Genomic DNA, 24,928 nt, shown 5'->3' on the forward strand with positions numbered 1-24,928 from the left:
TGCAACCCTTGGCCTCAATAGGTCGCTTTGCCTGTTCATTAGATAAATAAATGGTTTACTGTGGAAGGGGTGGAGGAGCCTTGGAACATTTGGTGGAGATTTGTAGTTTAAATCTTGTCCCTTTCTCTGCATCTTGGGTGCATATCTTTTCTGTAGTGAGTGTAGAGAGTGGTCAGAAATGTGGGACAAGAAGCTGTTAGAGGGATCGGAAGGACGGGAAGAACTTCTGCTCAGTCAGAAAGGAGAAGGGTCTTCTGCTTGTCTGCTGTCCACAAAGAGCTTGTCACCGCTTCTCATCTCTCTCCCTTCCTGTCTTTCTGTCTTTCGCTAAAAAAAAAGGGGGAAGGATTGTCAAACTAGGTTTTTTAAAAGGGTAAGACCCAACTCTATGCTGTTTACAGGAAATAATTTAAATGTAAAGACACACAGATGAATAATTAATGGATGAAAAAGTGTGATACTATGCAAACATTAAGCGTTAGAAAGCTGGCATGGCTACATTAGACAGAGTAGACCAGACAGAGAATATTATTAAGAGATGAGGATGGAAATTTCATAGTGATGGAAGTGCTTTAATCAAGAAGACAGAATTCTAAATATCTAGGCTCCCTAATAACAAAGCTTTGAAATACCTGAAGCAAAAAAAGCGGCAAAACTTTGTCAAAGGAAAAGTGGACAAATCTACAGCACAATGGGAGATTTTATGTAAAATCTTATTTTCATGTTACTAACTTACATTTTTTATTGTGACCTTTTGCTAAATCCCTAAAGCTACAGATGCCAAAGCTCATTGCCATTGTTTCAGAGGTTTCCTTGTTAACTGGTATAAATCTTAACTGAGTAAATGGCATGTCCAATTTCTGTTTCCGTATGTCTAAGACAGTTTTTTATAGCCTTGTCATTTCTGAGTCTAGGGATGGAAGTCTTGCTTGTTTAGGTGCGCTCTCTTTAATGATGGCTTAGTCCACAGGTGTGTTTAGGCATGAAGGTTTTTGTGTTTAACTCAGTAAAAGCTATGGGGTCTGGCTTCATGATGGACCTTTCACACTTCAGGAACTTTTCATTGGGAAAATAGTTATTTTAGACAAACATAAATTGTTATATTTTTAATAATGTGACAGTCGTGAAACTTGTGATACATGAACTAAGCTTTTGGGCTATTTTTTTTTTTTTTTTTAGAAAACTTTATGAGAAGAGTCTTAAGTGTCATAATCTCCATAAGATACATCTCTCAGCCTGGAATGTGACCAAAGGAGTTCTAACTTCTGTGTTGTTGTTAAATAAACTTAGTATGTCAGACTACTCAGGGAAAAAAGTGTGACTACTACCTGACCAGGCGGTGGCGCAGTGGATAGAGCGTCGGACTGGGATGTGGAGGAGCCAGGTTCAAGACCCCGAGGTCTCCAACTTGAGCACAGGCTCATTTGGTTTGAGCAGGGCTCATCAGCTTAAGCCCAAGGTAGCTGGCTCGAGCAAGGGCTCACTCGGTCTGCTGTAGCCCCCTGGTCAAGGCACATATGAGAAATCAATCAATGAACAACTAAGGAACCGCAACAAAGAATTGATGTTTTTCATCTCTCTTCCTTACTGTCTGTCTGTCCCTCTCTTTGACTCTGTCTCTGCCACACACACAAAAAAAGTATGACTACTTTAATGAGAGTTTAGTAAATGTAAATATAGAATGAATCGGTGTAAGAAAATCTCCATATAATTCCCTCATATGGCATTAAATCACTTGTGTTTTTGCAGGGTGCTCTGGAGCAGGGCTCCAGTTCCCAGCTCATGGCTGTCCAGTACACAGAGACCACCAGTATCAGGTGAGATGATGCGGCCGTGCCCGGCCCAGGAATTCAGAATGAGTTACCTTGCCTTCACCATTCATGAATTCTGCATTTGTGAATCCACCCACTTGCTAACATGTATTTGTAATGCCAAAACCAATACTCAAAAGTGCTGTCACGGTCCCTTGAAACGTGCATAGCTGTTCCCAGACAAGGTTTACTTAGGCCATGCCCTGCTGTCCTGCTGCACGTCCCTTCCTGGTGTGTTTAGTGCCAGGTTTTCCACATTTCTGTGCTTTTTGTTGGTGATTGCACTATTAGAATGGCCCCAGCGTCATGCTGGAGTGCTGGTGCTCCCCAGCCTAGGATGGCGGGCTGCGTGGCCATGTGGAGAGCGCACTTGTCAGGTGAACCTCCATCAGGCCGAGTCACTGTGAGTTCAGGGCCAGTGAATGACCAGAACACATTCAGGAAGGTGTGTCTGGACAGAACCCAGAGAACAAGGCTGCCTGTTGACCAGTTGGTGGAAACGCTACAGCCGTAGGAGAATGGCGCTGCGTGCTCGCACAGTGCGCACAAACCAGAGTGCCGTGACTAATAGCCACTTGTACATTCAGACCCTTTCGGCAGAAGTGGCCTGGCAGCGAGTGGGATCACTTCAGAGGACGTTCCTGCACCTCACTTATAATTTCCTTTTCGGTCACTTTTTCCTCCTTTTAAGTTAATAAAGATTAATTGGGGGAAACATTCATTGAAAACATAAAAGAACATACAAGAAAACAACCATCTAAGCTTTTTTTTTTTTTGAGAAAAATAAGCATTACTTCTTTAACTTTTACCTGTGGGTGTTGGCTTACTGTGCTGATCAGTGAAAGACCCTTATTAAGAACTATGTTGGCCCTGGCCGGTTGGCTCAGCGGTAGAGCGTCGGCCTGGCGTGCGGGGGACCTGGGTTCGATTCCCGGCCAGGGCACATAGGAGAAGCGCCCATTTGCTTCTCCACCCCCCCCTCCTTCCTCTCTGTCTCTCTCTTCCCCTCCCGCAGCCAAGGCTCCATTGGAGCAAAGATGGCCCAGGCGCTGGGGATGACTCCTTGGCCTCTGCCCCAGGCGCTAGAGTGGCTCTGGTCTCGGCAGAGCGACACCCCGGAGGGGCAGAGCATCGCCCCCTGGTGGGCAGAGCGTCGCCCCTGGTGGGCGTGCCGGGTGGATCCCGGTCGGGCGCATGCGGGAGTCTGTCTGACTGTCTTTCCCCGTTTCCAGCTTCAGAAAAGTACAAAAAAAAAAAAAGAACTATGTTGATGTCATTTGAGTGACTCTTGGGAGAAGCTGTGGTGTGAGGTACTCTCAAGGCTCTGTCATGGCACTTGTAACATCTGTGGCCAGCCGCTGTGGAACAGGACCCTGCGGTGCTTCACGTGCCATGTCACACTGCTGACCCCAGTCGCGCAGTCCCCTTGTTGGGGAGGAACCTGGGGTTGCTCACAGGCAGTTGCCCCGAGGACACCGAGGCCTCAGCCCTCCCTCTGGCAGCTGTGAGGTGGGACTCGCCCTGGCAGGGCTGGCTGTTCTCCTCCTGGAAGAGAGACCGTACAGTGCAGTGCAGACGTTTGCTCTTTGATGCTCCTCTTATGTTCTGTGCTCTACAATGCACTTGACTACCTGGGATGCTTTCCGTCTCGATTCAGAAGTGAGAGGTTGAGCTTCAGTGAATTGAATTCTACAAATTGCCCGACCTTGGGCTTTTCAAAGTGTTATAAAAACTACTAGAATGCTACTAGTATTTCCGTTGAGATTCCTAAGCAGACACAGGCTTAGAATGGAAGTGTGCCTGAAAGGGTGTGACGTTCTCTACTGAAAGAACTCTGCTTCTTCCTACTCAGCAGGAACTCAGGGAGTGAGCTGCAAGTGTACTACCCTTCCCCCCGGAGTTACCAGGACTTCTTCAACGCCATCCGCAGACGGGGAGACACGTTTTACGTCGTGTCGTTTCGAAGGGTGAGTGCATTTTGAAAGAATAAAGGACACAGTTCTGAGCACCTGCTTGTGGAAGGCACTGGCTGAACTCTGGAACCGGAGAGGGTGTGGAGAGGCGCGGGGGTTGGGATGGGGTAAGGCGCTGTCTTGGGCTGCAGCACCTGCGGACCTGGCTGCAGCCTGTGAATGAGAACCTGGGGTCGATCCAGGCAGGGACTTAGAATTTAGACAACACGAGCTCTTTACTGGTGTTTGCCAGCCCTGTAGCCACACCGTGTTTGCCACCAAGAAGAAAGGAAACATAAAGTTTTCTGTTGAGGCTTGTGGCAGGGACCCATCGGTGAATGAGATGTTGATGTGGCACATGCAGGTTTCGGATGAGCCATGGGCCTGTCAGTGTCGGGGTCATGGGATGTTTAGGTCTGTGGTCTGAAGTTCTGGCCTTCTCTCTCCTTCAGCAAACATGTGTTCCTGCTGGTGCAGAGCATGTGAGATACTAGGTTCTGCACAAGTCAGGGTTCATACGAGCACTTCTGAGTATTATACATTAGACAAATGGAAAAAGTACATTGCTGTTTATTTCATCTGTTTTTCCTGTAAAATGAAAATACAGTCTTCATGGTTATATGTTAAACCAGGGACAAATCAATGAGCTAGAATTTCTTGGTGTTTTGTATCCTAGGTTTTTCTTTTTTTTAAAGAATGTAGAGGGGTGTGGTTATAAATAAGCATATTCCAGCAGTAGAGTAAACAGTGCCTTCTCTGCTTATTGTCACTGCTGACAACCACTGAAATTCTCAGAAACTCAGTTCTCATCCTCAGGCTTAAATACCTAAGAGCTCAGAACTTTCAGAACAGAGAAATGGCCTTTGACGATGAGGGTGGTCAGACACTTCATATATTTTTGGTTCTGTCAGATAAGCTGGGACGTTTGGAGTTCTTGAGGGATGGCATCTCCCTCAAGAACGGGGTGCAGCCTTTGTAAATCCCTGTGCTGGGCCTCAGGCTGCAGCCTCCGTCCACTGGCAGCAGGGGGCAGCCGAGAGCCGGTTTGCAGCTTCAGGCAGGCGAGAACCAGCATTCTGTTCAGTAGGGAGAGAAAGAGTCAACTTAAGAAATGGGACCTGGCGCCATGAAAACCTCGCTGCATGGAGGACGAATGTGTGAAGTGTGTACATGGGATTTACCCCAGGAGGATGTTTCTGACACTCAGGGAGCCGACTGCTTGGGCACAGGACCATCTGCCTGCCCTTTCAGCAGAGCAGGACAGTCTGTTAGAGGAGCCAGTCCTGCGGCCATAGCCGAGGTCAGTCTGGTCGTGTTTTTCTAGGGAAGAGAATGTGTATTTGTAAAGGGGCTGTTCTTACAAGGACGGGGCAGGGCACTCTTTTTTGATATATACCGTACACTTCTTGCCTTTGTAAAAGCTATTTCTCATTAGTTGGCTGTGAAAAGTGCTGTTGGAGAATTATTGACCCACCTCTGACTTTCACGGTCTGGTAGAAACAGCCTTTTTCTTGCTGGGGGAACTGTTGGCACTCTGTTCTCTCTCATTCCTGATTACTGTTGATCACATCTTGGTGTTTTACATTAAGGATGAACCTGGACTTCGTTAGATAACAGTTGTCAGCAACAACATCTTTTACTCTTTCTTGTTTCAACAGTTGGGATAAGGAGTTAATTTTATCACAATGACCATAAACTGTGTCATGGGAAAGGAATTTGGTTCTTCAACCCGGGATTGTTCCTTTTGTTCTTGTTAGAATGAAAATGAAAGGAGTAATGTTTCTTGAAGTAACTGTCATGGACTGCTTAGTGTTAATTGTTATATTTAATGGACCTAATAAACTGCACCCAGACACTTGCCCCTCACACCCCATCCTGCACCCTGACCCCATTTCAAGGCTCTGCTGAGCGCTATCCCAGAGGAGACTTGCCCAGCAGGCGGGCAGGAGTCCTCACGCCCCCAGGGGCCTACAAGGCTTGCCCCACTTCCTTTGACTCTCCCTGAAGTTTCACACACACACACACCCCCATGTAACTCACCCAACTCCATTTCTACAGTTCCAGGGACTCATACCTTGTCTCCCTGTTGTAGCTTCTCTTCCCTCCTCTTTTTGGGGCAGTGGTGGTAGAAAATAACCTCTCTTCCAAGCCACTTTGAGTGTGGTGTAACTGGTCCATTAATAAGAAAAGACCTAGTTCAGTTTTGTGTTTGTGTTTGGCGGGGAGCGGGTGGTTAAAGGCCACAGCACAGTGTGTTCAGGACGTGGGGCCTGTGAAGCAGGATCAGAGCAGGTAGCGGAGGATGAGAGCGAGTGTGGAGAAGGAAGCAGGAGAGCGGCTCCTGGTTCAGAATGCCAGTGCACACTGAGGTGTCCCCTGAGAGCTGGAGGGGCAGTAGGCGTCTCCTGGGCAGCTTCCCTGAGAGCAGGTTCTCTTGGTTCAGGTGGTGACCAAGGTCAGTGCACCATTATCTCCATTCTTTTGGGTTCTTTTTTTTTCAAATAAGATAGATGCCTTCTTGGGGAACACTTTTTGTTTCTTTTCTATCCTAATTTTAGTACCTGTCCCTCAGATCAAAAGCAGACAATTAAGACTGTCACCTCATCTGCCTCAAATCCACACACGACACCACACACAATGCCACACATGACGTCACACACTAGACCTGAGCTGCAGCTATGTGCCTGCCGAGGGATGCTTCTCTCCGTTTCTGGGCTCTGGGTTCTAGAGAAGTTGCTGTATTTGAGTATCATGCCCCTTCCTGGTCTTTTAGGAAAGACTCATTAACGGTACCATCTGTGTGGATTATAAGGGTAACCTCAGGTAATCGGGTCTTTTTTTTTTTTTTTCCTGAAGCTGGAATGGGGAGGCAGTCAGACAGACTCCCGCATGCGCCTGACCGGGATCCACCTGGCATGCCCACCAGGGGGCGATGCTCTGCCCATCCGGGGCATCGCTCTGTTGTGACCAGAGCCACTCTAGCTCCTGGGGCAGAGGCCAAGGAGCCATCCCCAGCGCCCGGGCCATCTTTTGCTCCAGTGGAGCCTCGGCTGTGGGAGGGGAAGAGAGAGACAGAGAGGAAGGAGAGGAGGAGGGGTGGAGAAGCAGATGGGCGCCTCTCCTATGTGCCCTGGCCGGGAATCGAACCCGGAACTCCTGCACGCTAGGCCGACGCTCTGCCACTGAGCCAACCGGCCAGAGCCAGGTAATCGGGTCTTGTGTGATTGCAGAAGGACAGGAAATGTCCCTGTCTCCTGCTTCATGGTAGCACGAGCCGTGGTCCTTGTAACTGTTCGTGGTCAGTAGCAGCCCCAGGGGCTCTACTTCCTTCTTTTCCACACACAGCCATTCAGACTTCCCGACAGCAGGAGCATCTGAATGGTGTGCAGTCATGATGTCACATGGAGAATGGCTGTTGGCCCCATGGACCATGCGACTGTGAGCAGGGAGACAAGGCCAGTCTTAGGAAGTGCGTTCTGCTCTGTGAGCCTGGGGCTGTCTTCTGGGAAGTGGTGTGCTGTGCCCGTGGACCTTCCTGAACTGTGGGTTACACTACACAGCTGGGCTTGAACAGAATCTTCCTTGTGTGGTCCCTAGTTGATCTCAAAAGCTTGTCTTCTTATTTATATCACAGGCCTCTTAAGAGCAGGAAGTGTCACATGCTTTTGTATTTCCACCCGACGCTCAGCCCAGTGCGGCCTCTCGGAGCCACTTGAGGTGTGCTTCCGCAGGAGAAGTCACAGTGAGGGAAGGTCAGCATTGTCCATCATCATTTAAAGGGTATTTGGACCTCGGCTTTGTTTCAAGAAATTTGAACCTATTTTGCTGATCGAGGCATGCCCGACACAGTGCTGGATTCCAGCTGCAGGTCCCTCAGAGGTGACCTGTCCGTGCCCGGACGCATCAGTTCATTTTGTCTCTGAGTCAAAGCTTCAGGGCTGAAGACGTCACCTGATGTCTACACACCTGAGGAGTGTGTAGTCAGTTTCTATACCTGTGAGGTGCTGCCAGCCTCAGTTTTTCATATTTGGGAAAGTGTGCAGAGTGGCTTGTTAGGCCTCACTGCTTTCTTTCTTGAACACAGGCTTCAAGCACCACGAGCCAGAAACTTGAAACTTTGGACAAAGTATAGGAAAGGCTCCACTCAGTGCAGAAAGGTTGATGGTGATGTTACTGGTTCAAAAAGTTTATTCCCATGAGAGGCCACCTAATGTCACACAACAGCAATAGTATTTCCTGAATAAATGCCTACATGAATACTAATGCATGCTTAGAAGAATGGCCTATTTTCGTAATCATTTATTTCTTGGAAATTTCTGCCTATTGTGTATAATTTTTTATAAAATCTTCAGAGGAAGAGGAATTTCCTCAGTAATCAAAGGAAATAAGTTGGAAAGTCTCCCTCAAAAGGGACACAGATCCTCCACAACTGAGGAGTACACATGGGTCTTGGAGTTTGGCCATTTTCTTATCTACACTTCCACAGCCTTTGAGCCAGATTCTTTCTCTCACTTGAGAAAAAAATGTGACTATATGACTTTGGAAAGATACTTGCTTTAAAAAATGTCTTATCTCAGACAAGAGACTTTATTAAAAACCTTCTTTTAGAAGGCTTTTTCTAATTAAATTTTTTGACTCTTGATATGTATTTTAATATTGTCCCTCATTTACCAATTTTGCATATGAAGCTACCCATCTTACTTAAATCCACAAACTGTAGGTATTGTGATAAAAAGACTTCCCAGTTTGATAGGTAAAAAATGCTACCAAATTATTTCTTTGATTTGTACTTCCTTTCTGACTTGTGAGTTTGAGTATTTTTCATTTATTAAATCTTTATTGACTTTATTGGGGTGACATTGGTTAATAAAATACCAGTGTCAGGTGCACAATTCTATGATACATCATCCGTGTATTGTGTGTTCATCACCCCACGTCACATCTCCTTTCTCACCATTTCTCCCCCCCTTCCCTCTGCTAACTCCTTCACCTGTTTCATTCACTTCCCCAACACCTCACCCCTCGGACAGCTGTTAATTCATTTTAACTTAGTTTGAAATACACTCTTGTTCAGGTCTAAAGCAAGTTAACAATAGAGCAGCGTTGTCTGAGTCTCCGCGTAACCTTAACTGATCACATCAGTGGCTCCCCGTGTCCCTTACCTGTCCCACTTTAATTACCGTCAGAGGCCAGCACTTCCAGTGTAACGCTCACCTACGTGATCCTGTTAGGCCCTTACACCAGTAAAGTGAGTGTTCCTAGTGCTGTTTGTAGACAAAAGCTGAGGCAAGGAGAGGTTAAATGGCTGGTGAGGACACGAATGGTGAGAGGCTGACCCCAGCAGTGACAGGTGCTCTGATCAGTGCAGGGACCTCTTTACCATCTGCTGCTTCACGTTAGAGGACTGTACACAGAACGTTCTTCCTCCCGAGCCCGCCCTGCTGCCGCTGTGTGGGCGCCTGTGGAGCTCCTATAGGACGGTCACACGTGCTCTGTCTGTCATGTGAGCGTAGGTCAAGCCCTTCATTAGGTTCCACTTCCGTTAACAGCAAAGAGTAACTTCATAGTCTGCGAGATCATAATATAGCTTCAGATTTCAAACCAGGGAATCAGATTAATAGGCTGTGAGAGTTTTTGGTTTCTTTTTAAAACAATTAGAAAAAAAAACAACTTTGCCGTGTCTTAATCAGGAAGGAGTTTAGTCAGAATGGTCACAGGGTGAGTGAGCCGCGCTCCAGAACGCCCCGCAGTGAAGCGTGTGCGTGTTTGAGTGCTGCACAGTGGTCTGTGGGTGGCTGGCCAGTTCCCCAAGCCGAGCGCTGTTTGATCTGAGGCTCCTCATTAATGTGAGTTACTGCTGAGGTTTTAGAGGATTTAGTCATTTGTTCCTTGGCTCTGGGACAGACTGCTAGTAACAACAAAAAATAAGTCTATTATTTGGACTTTTCAATTGCAAAGTCTAAAATGGCTTGTGTGTTTGAAAACGCTTGTTCAGTGTTCTAACTAAACTGGTGTAGAGAATGCCTGTGGCACAAAGGATGGACAGCTCGCAAGTGGCATAAGATCCAGGTTTCTCAGGAAGGTCCCATCCGCCTGAGTCAGGACGGTTGTGCAGGTCCCTGTCCCCGTGCTCCTGTGATGTGGTCTTCATCTGCATGTCTGGCAGTCCCCCTACAAGTTGCTTGCTTTCGGGGTGAGTCTGTCTGTTCCCTTTGGTCTTCCTGCGGGGTCTGGTGCAGGTTGCTGCCGACTACTGAGTCATCCTAGGAGACACTGGTGTATCAGTTCCGTTTATTTGTGCCCTTTCACTGTATTTGTGTCCTGGGACTGAAAAGGTTATGAAAGCTGGGGTTTGCAGAAACAAAGAAGGAAATTTTCCTTGGTGGATGTTTAAAATTACTTTGTAATTTGAGTAACAATGCACTAGCTACAAAGTGCGGTCATTCCTGATAGACTCTGAATCCCTGGAGAAAGGTCAAGTGTTGATCATTTCCTGATCTTTCTTTTCTTTTTTTTTCTTTTTTTTTTGTATTTTTCCGAAGCTGGAAACGGGGAGAGACAGTCAGACAGACTCCCGCATACGCCCGACCAGGATTCACCCGGCACGCCCACCAGGGGGCGACGCTCTGCCCACCAGGGGGCGATGCTCTGCCCCTCCGGGGCGTCGCTCTGTTGCGACCAGAGCCACTCTAGTGCCTGGGGCAGAGGCCAAGGAGCCATCCCCAGCTCCCGGGCCATCTTTGCTCCAATGGAGCCTCGCTGCGGGAGGGGAAGAGAGAGACAGAGAGGAAGGAGAGGGGGAGGGGTGGAGAAGCAGATGGGCGCTTCTCCTGTGTGCCCTGGCCGGGAATTGAACCCGGGACCCCTTGCACGCCAGGCCGACGCTCTACCACTGAGCCAACCGGCCAGGGCCTCCTGATCAAATCTTGGGTCTGGTGTCACGAAGAAGGAAACCTATCCTAAAAGCAGAGCTGCATGCTGAGAAAGACACTTCCTCACATCTGGAACGTGAGGGAACAGTGCTTTTTAAATAGTTCATCTGTGCAGACGTTGGAGACCTGCATTCTGGCCCCAACTCAGCCCCTTCCTCTGTGTTCTGTGACTTTGGACAAATCATGGTCTCTCCCGACTTTAGGGTTCTCATCTGTAAAATTATAAAGTTGCAATAGACTTTGTGCTTCGTTCCACCTCCAGAAATCTGTGGTATTTCTCTATGTGTGTGTATGTGTGAACACCATCCTTGTAGAAATCTGTAATGTTGCCCCGGCCAGGTAGCTCAGATGGTTAGAGTATTGTCCCCATATGCCAGGGTTGTCGGTTCAATTCCCTCGTCAGGGCACATACAGGAATCAACCAATAAATGCATGAATAAGTGGAACAACAAATCCAATTTTCTCTCTACAATCAATAAATAAAAACATTAAAAAAATCTGCAGTGTTAAAACTCCTTGAATTACTAAAGTGATTCAGTCCAATGGGTTAGTGACTTTTAAGAGTTTTGAAAAAGAACCAGAACAAAACAACAAAATGTCAAGTTACGAGATGGGCCAGCCAGTCAATGAGTTTGATTTTTTTATTAGCTGATGACCTTAAAATTTACTTAATGATCACTTTTATAGTGCTACAATATGTCAGTCTTTAATCCCCATCATGTCCCTCTGAGGCAGGTGCTTTACGGATGAGGCCCCTGAGGACAGAGGCTGACTCACTTCTGCGGCCTGACACTGTTTGGAAGTGAAAGTTTGGCCCCAGGGTCTGTGTGTCTCTGATTACTTTCTGTATTACCCTTCTAGAACTTCTATATCCACACATCTTAGCTTTCCAAGAATTCACCCTGGAATTTAATTCCATTGATTTCTCTGTTCACAACCGACTTGAGTTGCTTTAGGTTCATTTTTTGAAGAGAACGAGATTCCAGACAAAGCCTGTGGAAGTGCAAGCACTTGGGGCCCACAGCCGTGTGGGGGGAAGACTTGCCTTCAGGGACATGGGAAGTGATTTAGAGATGGGGCAGAGGGGTGGGACACTGTGCCACGGAGAAGGAAGAAGGCAGCTTGTTTATTTTAAAACATGGAGGTCAAGAGAGAAGAGTTCAGAGGGAGGCGGTCAGCAGCATCAGCTGTCACAGAGCCTGCTAAGAATGAGAAAGGAGAGGACCCGATTCTCTGCGTAGACCGGGCGGGCGGTGGTGACCGGAGACTGCAGTTACGGTCAAGGGATCAGGGCCGTTAGGAGATGACATGGAGGGAGGAACATGGAGGGGTTTGACAAACCTGGCCTGGCCGGGAGGGTAGCCTGGACACAGCATGTGAGTCTAAGGCTGGGAGGAATAGAGGTGAAGTGCTTGTGTCCTGTAAGTGGAAGAGGAAGAGTGTTGCAGACAGTGCACTTCTGACAGGTGTGTTAAAGGAAAACAAATGCATCGTGTTTGTTTCTCACCTGAACTAGTGCTTTCTGTGTAAAGTGGAGCCTGGGGAAGGCTGAGAACAAGCTTTGTTTGTTTGTTTGCAGTAGGACTGCAGAAAAAGTAAGATTATGGAATTAAAACCAGATTTAAAAAAATAAAGTCATATTTAAAATATTGCTTAAGACATCAAAAGTCTTCTAAACCTTACATAAGGGGCTGGTCTTTAGTAATGGTAATGTATTTTACAAATATAAAAGTCAATAGAACCATTTTTAATTTAATTTATATGTAGATGGTCTTGGAGTTGTTCCTTATATAAAGTCAGAAAACTAGCAAAGTAGCCTGTGAAATCAACCAAATTTGGTGCCAGCTTTTTGGTGATGTCACAAAACTTAATTAAAGAGGCAGCAATTATGCTCCTTAGGAAAAGTTGATGATTTATGATCTGACTGGGGATGAAGGTCTGAACACTGTGTCATTTCCTCCCCTCCCCCATATGTGGCGACTTGTTCGTTTTGGACTCTGATGTGTTTAACTTTGACACCATCAGCCAGTCTGAACACTGACACTTACTTGGTGTTTAGTTGTGTGACATTTATTTCCAAGCATTGATGCTAAGCTATAAAGAGCTTGTTGCGGGTGGGCTCCGAGTTCACAGCACGGGAATCACACTGGAGCTGGCGTGATGACGCTCAGGTTAGCTAAGCCTGGGAGGGTGGTGTCTGTCTAACTAATAATCGCAGGAGTGCTGCTTAATTTCCTCTGCTGGGCCTTACGTACCCTGAGGGCTTCACCACCCTGTCCCCAATACCCAGCATGGAGCCAGGCTGAGAGTGGGTGTTCAGCAAGCACCAAGGGAAGGAACCACAAATGAATCTATACCATCGCCATAGCATCAGGGCCATCCACGTCTAATGGCAAACCTAGGAATCGGCCTTTGAAAAACCGTGCTTTCAATTCACCTGCATTTTTTTAAAGGCTGGGTACTATCTGCGTGAAGTGGTGCACCCAGTAAGGGCTCTCTCTGTACACGGACAGAGATGGCTGTCTTTCAGTGAGGATGCTGAACAGACTGCGACATCCTCCTAAGCTCTAGAATGAATCGGCACAGCAGAACCTGCTCCGTGTTTACAGTGGCCCTTCTGGAATGTGTCCGTGGTGTCCTGGGTGGACGGGGCTGGGCCAGCACCTCATCTTCCACACGCTGTTTATTTTGATCATGGAAGGTGTTCAGGAAAAGCTGTCAGCGTAAACTGTTAAATCTTCATAGTCCTCTATGCCGGGTTATAATATGCCTAGAAATAAAACTAAAATATATCATTCAGAATAAATAGGCCTCTGTTATTGAGTTGAAGGTTTATAGGTATTTCTCTTCTGATTCCATTTATTTTTGAAAGAAATTCAGTGACTGATTCTGTTAAGAGTGAGTCTGTCTTGGAGTTGGTGTCAGATGTTTACTTTTAAGTTCCTAAAGGAGACTGGTTGCGTTTCTAAAATGTGGTTCGAGATAGTGATTTCATTTCCGTCACGTGTATTCCCCCCAGAAGTGGGGTTGCTTGATTACATGGTAGCTCTACTTTAAATTTTTTGAGTCGCCTCTCTACTGTTTTCCATGTTGAATTGTTTTTTTTAAATATAATTTTTCCATTGTGTACTCCTTGGTCACTTCTCATGTGTGTCCTGACCTGGGATCGGCCCCACAACCGTGGCGCACTGTGATGATGCTTTATCCACTGAGCCACCTGGCTGGGGCCGGGTTAGTTTTTTTTTGTTTTTGTTTTTGTTTTTAAACAGTTTTATTGAGGTATTATTGACATATAGGAAACTGCGCATACTTAACTGCCCATTGATCAGTTTGGACCTGTATCTGAATCGGTGAGGTCACCACCATAGTCAGGATAATCAGCTTGCCGTCCTTCCCAGCTCTCTCCTGTCACCTGGTGTCCACTGATCTTTCTGTTACTCTAAATTGTTTACATTTTTAAAAATACTTTTGTACGAAGAAATCATACATTATTTATTTTTTTGTTGTAGCACAATTGTGAGATTCACTCCGTTGCTATTATCAGGGGCTCGTTCCTCAGCTGCGTAGTGTCCGAGGGGGACGTGGTTTGCTCACCTTCCACTTGGGCTGCTGCAGATAAAAGCTGCTGTGAATGTCTGTGTGTGGGGCTTCATAGAACACATGCCCCTTGCTCTTGTGTAAATGCCCGGGGTAGATCAGCGTGGTTACAGCATAGATGTGTGCTCAGCATTTAAGAAGCTGCCAGTTTTCCAATGTGGCCACACTGTTTCACACCCCAGATCCCCTTCGTCCTCACTAGCGCCGGACAGGCCGATCTTAACCGCGTCAGCCTTTCTCAGAGGAGTGTAATGCTGTCTCAGGGCTTTCATTCACACTTTCGGGGTGACTAACAGTTTTAACCATCTTTTCACGTGCTTATTGACTGTCAATATCTCTTCTTTGGTGAAATGTCTGTTCACATCTTCTGCCCATTTTAACTGGGTTGTTTGTTTTCTCATAATTGACTTGAGAGTTCTTCATAGACCCTGGATAGGAGTCCTTTGTCACATCCATGGTTTGGAGAGATTTTATCGTACTCTGTTGCTTGTTTTTTCAGTTTCTTGTGTTTTTCAAAGAGTAGAAATTCTTAGTTTTTTGTTTGTTTATTTGTTTGTTTTTTGTATTTTTCTGAAGCTGGAAACGGGGAGAGACAGTCAGACAGACTCCCGCATGCGCCCGACCGGGATCCACCCAGCACGCCCACCAGGGGCGACGCTCTGCCCCTCCGGGGCATCGCTCTGCCGCGACCAGAGCCACTCTAGCGCCTGGGGAAGAGGCCAAGGAGCCATCCCCAGTGCCCGGGCCATCTTTGCTCCAATGGAGCCTTGGCTGCGGGAGGGGAAGAGAGAGACAGAGAGGAAGGAAGGGGGGTGGTGGAGAAGCAAATGGGTGCTTCTCCTATGTGCCCTGGCCAGGAATCGAACCCGGGTCCCCCGCACACCAGGCCGATGCTCTACCGCTGAGCCAACCGGCTAGGGCCAGAAATTCTTAGTTTTGATGAAGTCCAATTTATCAGCTTTTTCTTTTATGGATTGTGTTTTTGTTGTCTAAGAAATCTTTGTCTAACCCAAGATCACAAAGATTTTCTCACTTCTGAAATTTTTTTAGTTTTAGATTTTACATGTCAGTCTGAGATTTGTATTGAGTTAATTTTTGTATATGTAGCAGGGATGGATCAAAGTTCATTTTTTTGCATATGGGTATCCAGTATTGTATGACATTTAACACTGTGTTTGCATCCAATAGTTTTTGCTGGAAGATTTAGAGTAAAGTGAAGTATAAGAGGTATACTAGGCTGTCAGGTTTTGGTGCCTTATCCTTACCTTTCTTGTTAGGTTGTATATTTTGCTGGAACTTCTTAAAACAGTATCTTGTGGTTGAACTTCTTCAACCTCAAATTTTCTAGTCTTTCTACTTAACCAGTGAAATGATATTTATACACTCTTTGGAAACATAACATATACTGTAGATAATTATAGCAAAAATGTAATGGGTAGTGAAGATATTGCCAAACCAAGATTCTGGAGCCCAGATGAAATAAACACACAACATGTGCCTCCATCGATCACGCTGTGGTGACAGGAGAGGCAGGAAATCAGGTTCTATTAGAACTCTCTGCTACTCTTTGTCTAATCTGCTGGCGTTTTGTTTGTTTGTTTGCTTATTTGTTTTTTTATTATTTAGTGAAAGAGAATTAGACCCTAGAATTAATCTCTTAAAAATATATGCATCATGTATGTATGTGTACTTATATGCATGTATGCACGCGCGCGCACACACACACAGTATAGGCGTTAGCTTAAAGAGCAGACATAGCCGGGGTAGAGAGAGTTTATCCTGTGGAATTGTGTAGCCTTATTCAGAATGAGGAAAAACGTTTTCCCACTCAGCTGTGAGTCACTGCTTTCTGGTTTAGTTGAGAAAATAGCATTAGGGGCTGATACAGCTTTTTCTGTAGGGAGTCATGTAGGCAACGGCTGTGGACCTGATGAGTCTGGTTTTCAAGCAGCATTCTCTGCTGCTTACAGATTTGGAGACGGCAGGGAAACTTTTCAGAATACAGTAGTTTCAGTAGCCACCTCTTTCTCCATAGGATAAGAAGTTTTAATGATCAAACATTAGCACAGTATTTAGCACAGTAGGTGTTCAATACATACGAGCCTATTTCTGGGCTGGCCGGGGGTGGCCCTCTACACCCTGTGGCTACAGTTTCAAGCAACCGCAGACGGATGGGACAAGGGACAATGCTTGTTTTTCATCAGATGTGGCAGTCATCCTGGATGCTTCCCCTAACGCGCCATCAAGACTCATCTTCATGTCATTGTTTTCCTTATCCATCAACAGACAGAAAATTAGCACTTTTGGAAGGAGTGTGAAATCTGCAAGATTTTACAGTGGTGGCTTTTACATTACTACCTATTACTGAACTAGGTTTATGAAGGCTTAGTATAGGTAACTTAGGCCTACCCATCTTTCCCTTTAGGAGAAATAGAATCATAAATTTGAAAGGAGGGGCTCTTTCAAACACAAAAATAGCCAGAGTCTCTCTCAGTGATCTATCATCTCATGTTACTTCTAAGTATTTCCTGTATTGATTCTAATACAGTGTGCATTGAACATGATGTCTGTAGAGACTGAGATGACACCCAGAACACAGAGCAGCAGCCAGGTCTCTTGCAGTTTTCAGGGTCTGTTCACATTGGTTTGGACCAGCGTCAGTGCTGTCCGCTGTCGTCTTCAACCTGACTTTCCTGTAGTGATAGAGGGGCCATGTGACTAACGTGCCTGCGTTCATCCATAAAATGTCGTAAATGTTATTTTACTGGTAGCATAAAGCCGGTCTTGTTTTCTGTAAGTGTTAATACCATGTACACCTAATTATGTACAGATTTAAAAACAATTACATCAGCTTGAGTTTAGTCATTGTCGGTGTACTTTAACAAGCTTGTGTTCCTTGTTTCTTGTTTTTAAATAAAGCCTAGTACCTGACATTTTTATATATCAGAGTCCATAGGTTATTATTATTATTTATTAATTTAAAAAGTTTTTTACTTAAGTGAGAGGAGGGGAGATAGACAGACTCCTGCATGTACTCCAACCAGGATCCACCCAGCAACCCGTCTCTAGGGCTGATGCTCTTCCCATCTGTGGCCCAGAGTCCATAGGTTATTAAGATAAAAAATTAATGATAAAATAATGTGAATTTGGATTATAAAGTAACCTCTATTTTTATGAAACAACTTCACTAAATTTTGAGGCTTTGGGGTCAACTTTTTAGTTACAAAGTTTATATTGCTTATTTTTTAGTACTTTCTCATATAGAAAAAATGATCAATGTAATTTATGCATACATGATTGCTGATTATTTTAAAGCTATTATCCTCCTAGGATATTTTTGCCAGTTTTATGTTCCACTTAGATTAGAGAGAATATAGTGTCTTCTTAATCAAAATAGTTATTAGAATCCAAACAAGTTCAGGCTCAATTGGTTTTATTAGTATTTTTTGTATTTTATTTTTATGTAGTTGATGTGAGTTTAAAATTAAAGTATTAATCTAAAAAGGCATATTTTCTATATTTTCCATCTTCCAAAATGTGAATCTTAATTTTACCTTGAAATAAATAGTTCTACATTGAGAAGGTACGTGGTAGTAATTAATACCAAAGTCCAGAGTTTTAAAACAAGTAATGCCTCTATTGTTGCTCTTTAAGAGAAAATACAAATATGAGATATCTTCAGAGCACAAAAGATTTCTTTCTTTAGACCTTTTAAGAATTATCCAAAAACTGTGTTCATGCTGTTATTTTTAATAATTGCTTTACTTTTATATTACAAAAAGTTCTAAATGCAGCTATCATCAGAGATTTTTGTTCTATCAAGAGATTTAATCAATTCTACTGTCAGTTATCCAACAAAATAATTTGAGTTTTATATTCCAGGCTGTTGTCACTGAAAAAAATCATCTATTGCTAAACAAACAAAGCCCTGTATGTTCTAGAGGCAGATACAGCTGAGACACAGATAAATATGGAAGAGAAATTCAGTTTGTGGTATGTGCTCAGAAGAAAATCAAAGAGGACAGTAGTTTTACACAGCTATTGAGAAAGGGCATTTTTTCAGGGTGAAGCATAAATTCTTCTTTTTTTCCTCTTTTGACTATTACTGTTGCTGGTGAACTTATTTAGAGGAATTAGAAACTCATCATACATATTTTGTATATGGATCTAAAAATTGAGCCCTGACTAGGGAATTTAACATTTGTAAGTGGAAGTGACTACAGTGGAGTAAAATTTTCAGTTAACCACTACTTTACTTGTAGCAGTCAAGTCTGTTTCTCATGAAATCTGTAATGCTGGAGTGGTTTGCAGCTTGCACCAGCCCCTGGGGAGTTGGTCGATGCAGCACAAGATTATTATTCAGCTTGTAGAGTTTTGAGCTTAGGCATTTTTTTACATCTTCCTCTCTCAGTCCGTTGGAAATCTCGTATTTTTGCCAAATAAAATAAATCCCATACTAACAAGAAGCTATCAGTAAACAGTAGGGGCATGAGTTGGGGTAGCATCACCCTCATTCCTTGTGTGGACCCTTCTGGTATACTCTCTGCTCTATTAATTTTGCATAGACACGCGGCACTGCGTAACTCATGTTCTGTCGGCCAACTCGTTAGTTAGGTTGTTATGGCTGTTTTTAGAACCAAGCAGCACTGTGACTAGTAGAACGCTGGCGTGTTACCACAGTCAAAAGCAGAATGTAAAACTCTGCGTGCTGTTGGTGGGAGAAAAAAGAACTGCATTTCCTACCTCTCTTGTATAAATCTCAAGAGTTCAACCCAGAAGACTGCTGTTAGATCTTCAAAATGGATTTTTGTAGGATATAGCACAGTTCAGCAACTTTTTAGGGAAAGAAAGAAAAAGTTGCTCTGAGAGTCCTGTCTCTTTGGGTAGTAAGGGCCTGATAAATTTTATCTGATTTTCCTTCATTATTCATCAATTCACTCAGTATGTGTTCACTCAACATTTATTATTACTAGGCACTGCACTACCACAGAATACTATATATAAAAATGAATAAGCTGAAATCCTTGTCCTCAAAGGAATTTATTATAGTGGAGAAAAGTGACTTGTAAATAAAAAAAAATTACAACCCCGTGATAGGAACTATAAAAGAAACATGCTCTGAGATTACCAACAAAATGACTACTATTTATGAAGCACTTACCATCCTAGGCGTTTTATATAAGTACCTTATTTAACCCCATGACAGCTTTATGAGGTAGATATTGTCCTCTAATTTCTGCTGAGCACTAACTTCATCTGGGAAAGAGAGGGTGTTATCGGGGAGGTTTTCCTGAGTTGATTGTAGAGGGTGGAGAGTGGGAGGAAGATGAGGCCCACACGTTGCATAGAGAGGTGGGCACCTGCCAGCGGAACAGAGCAGGACCCCATCGGGAGCAACTGGGGACCAGTCCATCGCTGGCAGAAGACAAGAGTATGAGCAGACCTGCCTTCCAGGAAGAAAACGTTGTCACTCTTTGCACAAGACATTGAAAAAGGACTTTGAAAGGAGAAAATTCTCTGGCATTGATTTATGTTTAAGTACATATAAATGTCAAACTTGAAACATCTTATCTTCCAAGTTTTACAACTACAAAAGTAAATAATTGTACAAGTTAAATAGAAATAATATTACACAGATGAAATTCAAATCAGCAGCATGAAGTTGTGAGACATCACGTTACTGTGAGAGTCACAGCTGTGATACTGGGGTGCCGGCCTGCTCTGAACCCTGAAGGAAAGCTTTGTTTTCTGATGAACAGTTGTTTGGGAGGAGGGCAAGGACAACGTGCCTGTCAGGCCCCCGTCTCACCCTTCCAGTAGTGGTGCTTGGTGCCACCGCGTCATCCAAGGTGCGACTGCTGCCCTGAGGTTGCACGGTTGGTACAGTGTGACCCCAGGTGCGCTCACGTCTGTTGTTTCGTCATTGAAATGAAGATGCATACATCATTCCAGGGAACCCATGAACTCCACGTGGAGAAGTGCAGTTGAGAGGTCTGACCCAAAAGAGTGTTTGTCCAGGAATTCTGTGAATGAGGGGGCTTTATGCTGGAAAAGCCCAGCATCTAGGACCTGGTGGGTCACCTGTAACATGAACTCGTGAAGACGTGGCCGCTGCCACGGCCGCTGCTCAGAATGCCCATCTCCGCCAGGGTGGCCATGCCCTTGTTTCCCCTGCGCTCTGGGACGCGGCCCTTGGCCCTGGGGTCCTGGAACGCCCCTTTCAGCATCTGCCTGCGGTGCTTGTCCCGACTGCCAGGCAAGGTCTGCGTGGAAAACTGCTGACGGTTGGTTTGTGTTGAATCCTCTGCTCGCCCTCTGACGGTGGCGCCGTGGGCCGGCGCTCAGGGCCCCTTGCAACCTCGCGTGGCCACGGGATTGCCCAGGGGGTGGTGCCGTCCCCCTGCAGGGTCCGCGATTCCTGGGGCCGCAGGCCATCTCAGACCCCTGCTACCTGGGGGCCACCCAGGTTCAGGCTCAGCCATTAGGTTTCTCCCAACCTCATAGAAACCTATGTAAACAAGTATTTCCAAGCATTAGGCTCTGCCCTTGTCAGGTGACACGCATGCCCAGCAGCATGGGCCCCCTGGGGCGACTTCACTTTCGTCACTTTCGGTGACTGTGGCTGTTGTCGGCGGAAGCGGCCTGTTGGCCATAGCTGGTGGACAGGGGTCTGCATTGTGGCGACACTGTGCGGGTGTGGTGGCCCCCCGCTGCCGCTGGCGCAGGACATGCAGGGGAAGATGGACTTGTTCTGCGCCCACATCGCCTGGGTGACTGAGGACCTGGTGTGCACCTCCTTCCCGCAGAAGCTGTCAGAGCTCAATGGCCGGTGTAATTCTACCTTTTCCCCCTTTTTGCCATATCTTTGTAAGCATATAGTCTTTCCTGTAAATGAAATGATGTCTATAGATGTTGCTGTTGGTAGCATCATAACATGGTTGTTTTATTCCTTCTTTTACTTGAGCCCGACCTTCCTTCCCCCATTGGCCCATTTGATAAGTGAAGTCACTTGAATGAGACTCTTTAGGGTTGCGCTTCAACAGTGTGTTTCGGCTGCTGAGGGTGCAAATCAGCAAACCTTGATCGGCAGGCTTGACTGTAAATGCTGCAATAAGAACATTTTCTATTCATAGCAAATACTGTTTAAATTTCGCCTGACCAGGCGGTGGCGCAGTGGATAGAGCGTTAGACTGGGATGCAGAGGACCCAGGTTCGAGACCCTGAGGTTGCCAGCTTGAATGCGGGCTCATCTGGTTTGAGGAAAAGCCCACCAGCTTGAACCCAAGGTCACTGGCTCCAGCAAGGGGTTACTTGGTCTGCTGAAGGCCCGCGGTCAAGGCACATATGAGAAAGCAATCAATGAACAACTAAGGTGTTGCAACGCACAATGAAAAACTAATGATTGATGCTTCTCATCTCTCTCCATTCTTGTCTGTCTGTCCCTGTCTATCCCTCTCTCTGACTCACTCTCTGTCTCTGTAAAAAATAAATAAATAAAGACTGTTTAAATTTGAAGCAGAGGTGTTTTCTCCTGCATGTTTTTAAAAAAGAAATATTTCTGAGTTTGAACTGCACCCCGTCACTGGTGAGTGGCTGGTTTTTCTGAGGTGGTGTCTGTGTATGCCAGATGTGCCCAGTGATTCCTGACATTTCATTTCCTTTTTTATTTTTCTTGTCTCACTTGAAGCAGTGGAGAGACTATTAAGATGAATTGACTGCAGACCTAAAATTCTGTGTCAATCACCTTTGTTTTTGTCTTCTATCTATAGTTATATCTAGAAAATGTACCGCATACTTATTAAAATGGAGGTGAATATTTGTCTATTCAAACCTATAGAGATTAGAAAGATTTGTAAACTGGTTTAGTAGAAACTTTATTTTCAAAGTAAAGTCTTACAAAATGATACCATGGTAAAACAAGTTTATTCTTTTGTTAAACTTTTTTTTCTTTCTAATTAAGTGAGAGCAGGGGAGGCAGAGAGACAGACTCTTGCATATGCCCCAGCTGGGGATCCATCTGGCAAACCCCCTATGGAGTGATGCTCTGCCCTTCTGGGGCCGATGCTCCATTGCTTGGCAACCAAGCTATTTTAGCGCCTGAGGGGAGGCCATGGAGTCATCCTCATCCCCCAGGGCCAAGTTGCTTGAACCAATAGAGCTATGGCTTCAGGAGGGGAAGAGAGAGAGAGAGAAAGAGAGAAAGGGGTGGGGTGGAAAAGCAGATGGTCACTCCTCCTGTGTGCCTTGACCAGGAATTGAACTGGAGACAGTCTTTTGTTAAAGTTCTTAAAAAGCCTGAGTCTTTCAAATCTTCCCTTAAAAACCAAGAAGACATATAACCTGATAGAAAGAGCTCTGTTTGCATTTGATACCCTCCTCAGGAGCGGTCTCCACGTCCCTCGTTATCTGTCATTCAGATGAGAGACACTGTGCAGCCACCTGGCAGCTGCCTTAACTGCACACAGTGGATGGTGGACACCATGAGGGACGCCCCTGCGTGCTTAGTTTTCAACCACAGTTAATTCTCTGAGATTTAAAGTATCTTCCATTCCTAATTTAACCGTCATCATTTGCTTGTTCCTTTTACCCTTAAGATGTCAAATCCTATGCCAGATTGAAATAAATTGTTTCTCATACCCTGGCAAGCCTTTGACTAAGAAAAATATGCATGTCCTTTGTAGTTAGATATTTGGCATTTGTGTTTTTCTCTCTGTTGTAACACTATATCAAGCTAAATTGTGCTGGCATACAGCACAATTTATAAAGTCTTTATTTCTGAAAAATCTAAGCCATTGTGATTCTCTCTTTCTTGCAAACGGTTACAAAAGCTTTTATAATAAACCTACCTTACGAACTGGTATCAGACATGGGATGTATTTGCCTGTTCTTAGTGCTTGAATACCCATTTCTGTTCCTTTAAAAAAGAGGTGAATACACAATCACAAGTGTATGTTTTTATATTTGCTCTTACATAGTTTTAAAAACTCATTTTGGAATTAAAGAAATTTAGTTTAAATTCTTTTTGTAATTCATGAAAGTTACTATCAGATTTGATTGGAAACTGAAATTGGTAGAGCTGGCTTTCGAACTGAGTGAAATGCCTTAAAGCATTTGAATGATGTAAAAGAGGCTCAGTTTTAAACTTCAAGTTTTTAAAAATGACTGAATTGTTTATAAGTTCTTTGGTTGTTCAAGGGAACATTTTTAAAATAGTGTTTATGAGGTTTTCATGTTTATACAGAATTCTTACCAAATGGTCTCAACCACTAAGAGGTAACTGTGATAAATATTAAATATTTTTTAATTTCAAAAGAACTATTTTAGTACTCAGAAATTTGAAAAATAAACAGGGACAAATCACCCATAATCAACTAGTTCAGTGAAATTATTAAAATGTACATGTGGGTCCTGGCCGGTTGCTCAGTGGGCTAGAGCGCTGTCCTGAAACAAGGTGGTGGGTTCAATCCCTGATCAGGGCACACATGGGAAGCACCCAATAAATGCATGTCTGCGTGGAACAACGAATGCTTCCCTTCCCCTTCCCTCTCTCTCCCTTCATCTCTCTCTCTAAAATTCAATCAATCAATAAAAAAAACATTAGGCCCTGGCCAGATAGCTCGGTTGGTTGGAGTGTCCTCCCAGAACTCGGAGGTTGCCAGTTCGATTCCCCAGTCAGGGCACACACAGGAATAGCTGGATATTCCTGCCTCTCTCTCCCTGCCTCACTCTTGAGAAAAAAAGGAAGAAAAAAAAAATAAATGTACATGTGGGTTTCAATTGTTTAAAAGATACAGGCCCTGGCCAGTTGGCTCAGTGGTAGAGTGTCGGCCTGGCGTGCAGAAGTCCCAGGTTCGGTTCCCGGCCAGGGCACACAGGAGAAGCGCCCATCTGCTTCTCCACCCCTCCCCCTCTCCTTCTTCTCTGTCTCTCTCTTCCTCTCCCGCAGCCGAGGCTCCATTGGAGCAAAGATAGCCCGGTTGCTGGGGATGGCTCCTTGGCCTCTGCCCCAGGCGCTAGAGTGGCTCTGGTCGCGGCAGAGCGATGCCCCCGGAGGGTCAGGTCATCGCCCCCTGGTGGGCAGAGCGTTGCCCCCTGGTGGGCATGCCGGGTGGATCCCGGTCGAGCGCATGCGGGAGTCTGACTGTCTCTCCCTGTTTCTAGCTTTGGAAAAAAAAAAAAAAAAGGTACAAACATGTTTTTACATCATTGCACCATAGATTATGAATCTTTGTGTAGGGAATAAACACATTTAAGTCTAGTCTTACCAATATTATCATATTATTTGATATTTCCAGATTCAGATGGCAATAAAGCCCCCCTTTTTACTTGACTTCCAAAGATTCTTAAGGCTCCATACATAACTCTGAGAGGCAGGGTTAGAGGCAGGGATTTGGACAAAATGTGGAAAGAGAGCACATAGCCAGGAGGACATGTGTCTGGATGACAGAATGGGTACTTAGATTAGGATTTTACTCTGCTTTTTTTAAAAAAATTTATTATTATTATTATTATTTTTTATTCTGCTTTTGAGTTGGGATTAGCAATGTATCTGATAATTTTATTATTTAGTGCTTATCCACCACCCCCCCTCAAATTAACCTGGGACGTCCGCACGCCAAAATAAGTGGCCAAATTG

At 44.9% G+C, this 24,928-nt stretch overlaps 1 protein-coding gene across 2 annotated transcripts in view; it reads left to right on the top strand.

Moving 5' to 3' along the window:
* The window catches only part of ATF6 (activating transcription factor 6), a 105,121-nt gene that overhangs the window by 46,657 nt on the left and 33,536 nt on the right, over positions 1-24,928 (top strand). The window contains exons 14-15 of one of the 2 annotated variants that reach the window (XM_066260999.1): positions 1,750-1,817; positions 3,664-3,778. In XM_066260999.1, coding sequence (XP_066117096.1) covers positions 1,750-1,817; positions 3,664-3,778 — 183 coding nt within the window. The remainder of the gene's footprint in view (positions 1-1,749; positions 1,818-3,663; positions 3,779-24,928) is intronic. The other variant, XM_066261000.1, reaches the window with a different exon arrangement.

The sequence above is a fragment of the Saccopteryx bilineata genome, chromosome 2, assembly GCF_036850765.1.
Source record: "Saccopteryx bilineata isolate mSacBil1 chromosome 2, mSacBil1_pri_phased_curated, whole genome shotgun sequence".
Classification (NCBI taxonomy): Eukaryota; Metazoa; Chordata; class Mammalia; order Chiroptera; family Emballonuridae; genus Saccopteryx; species Saccopteryx bilineata.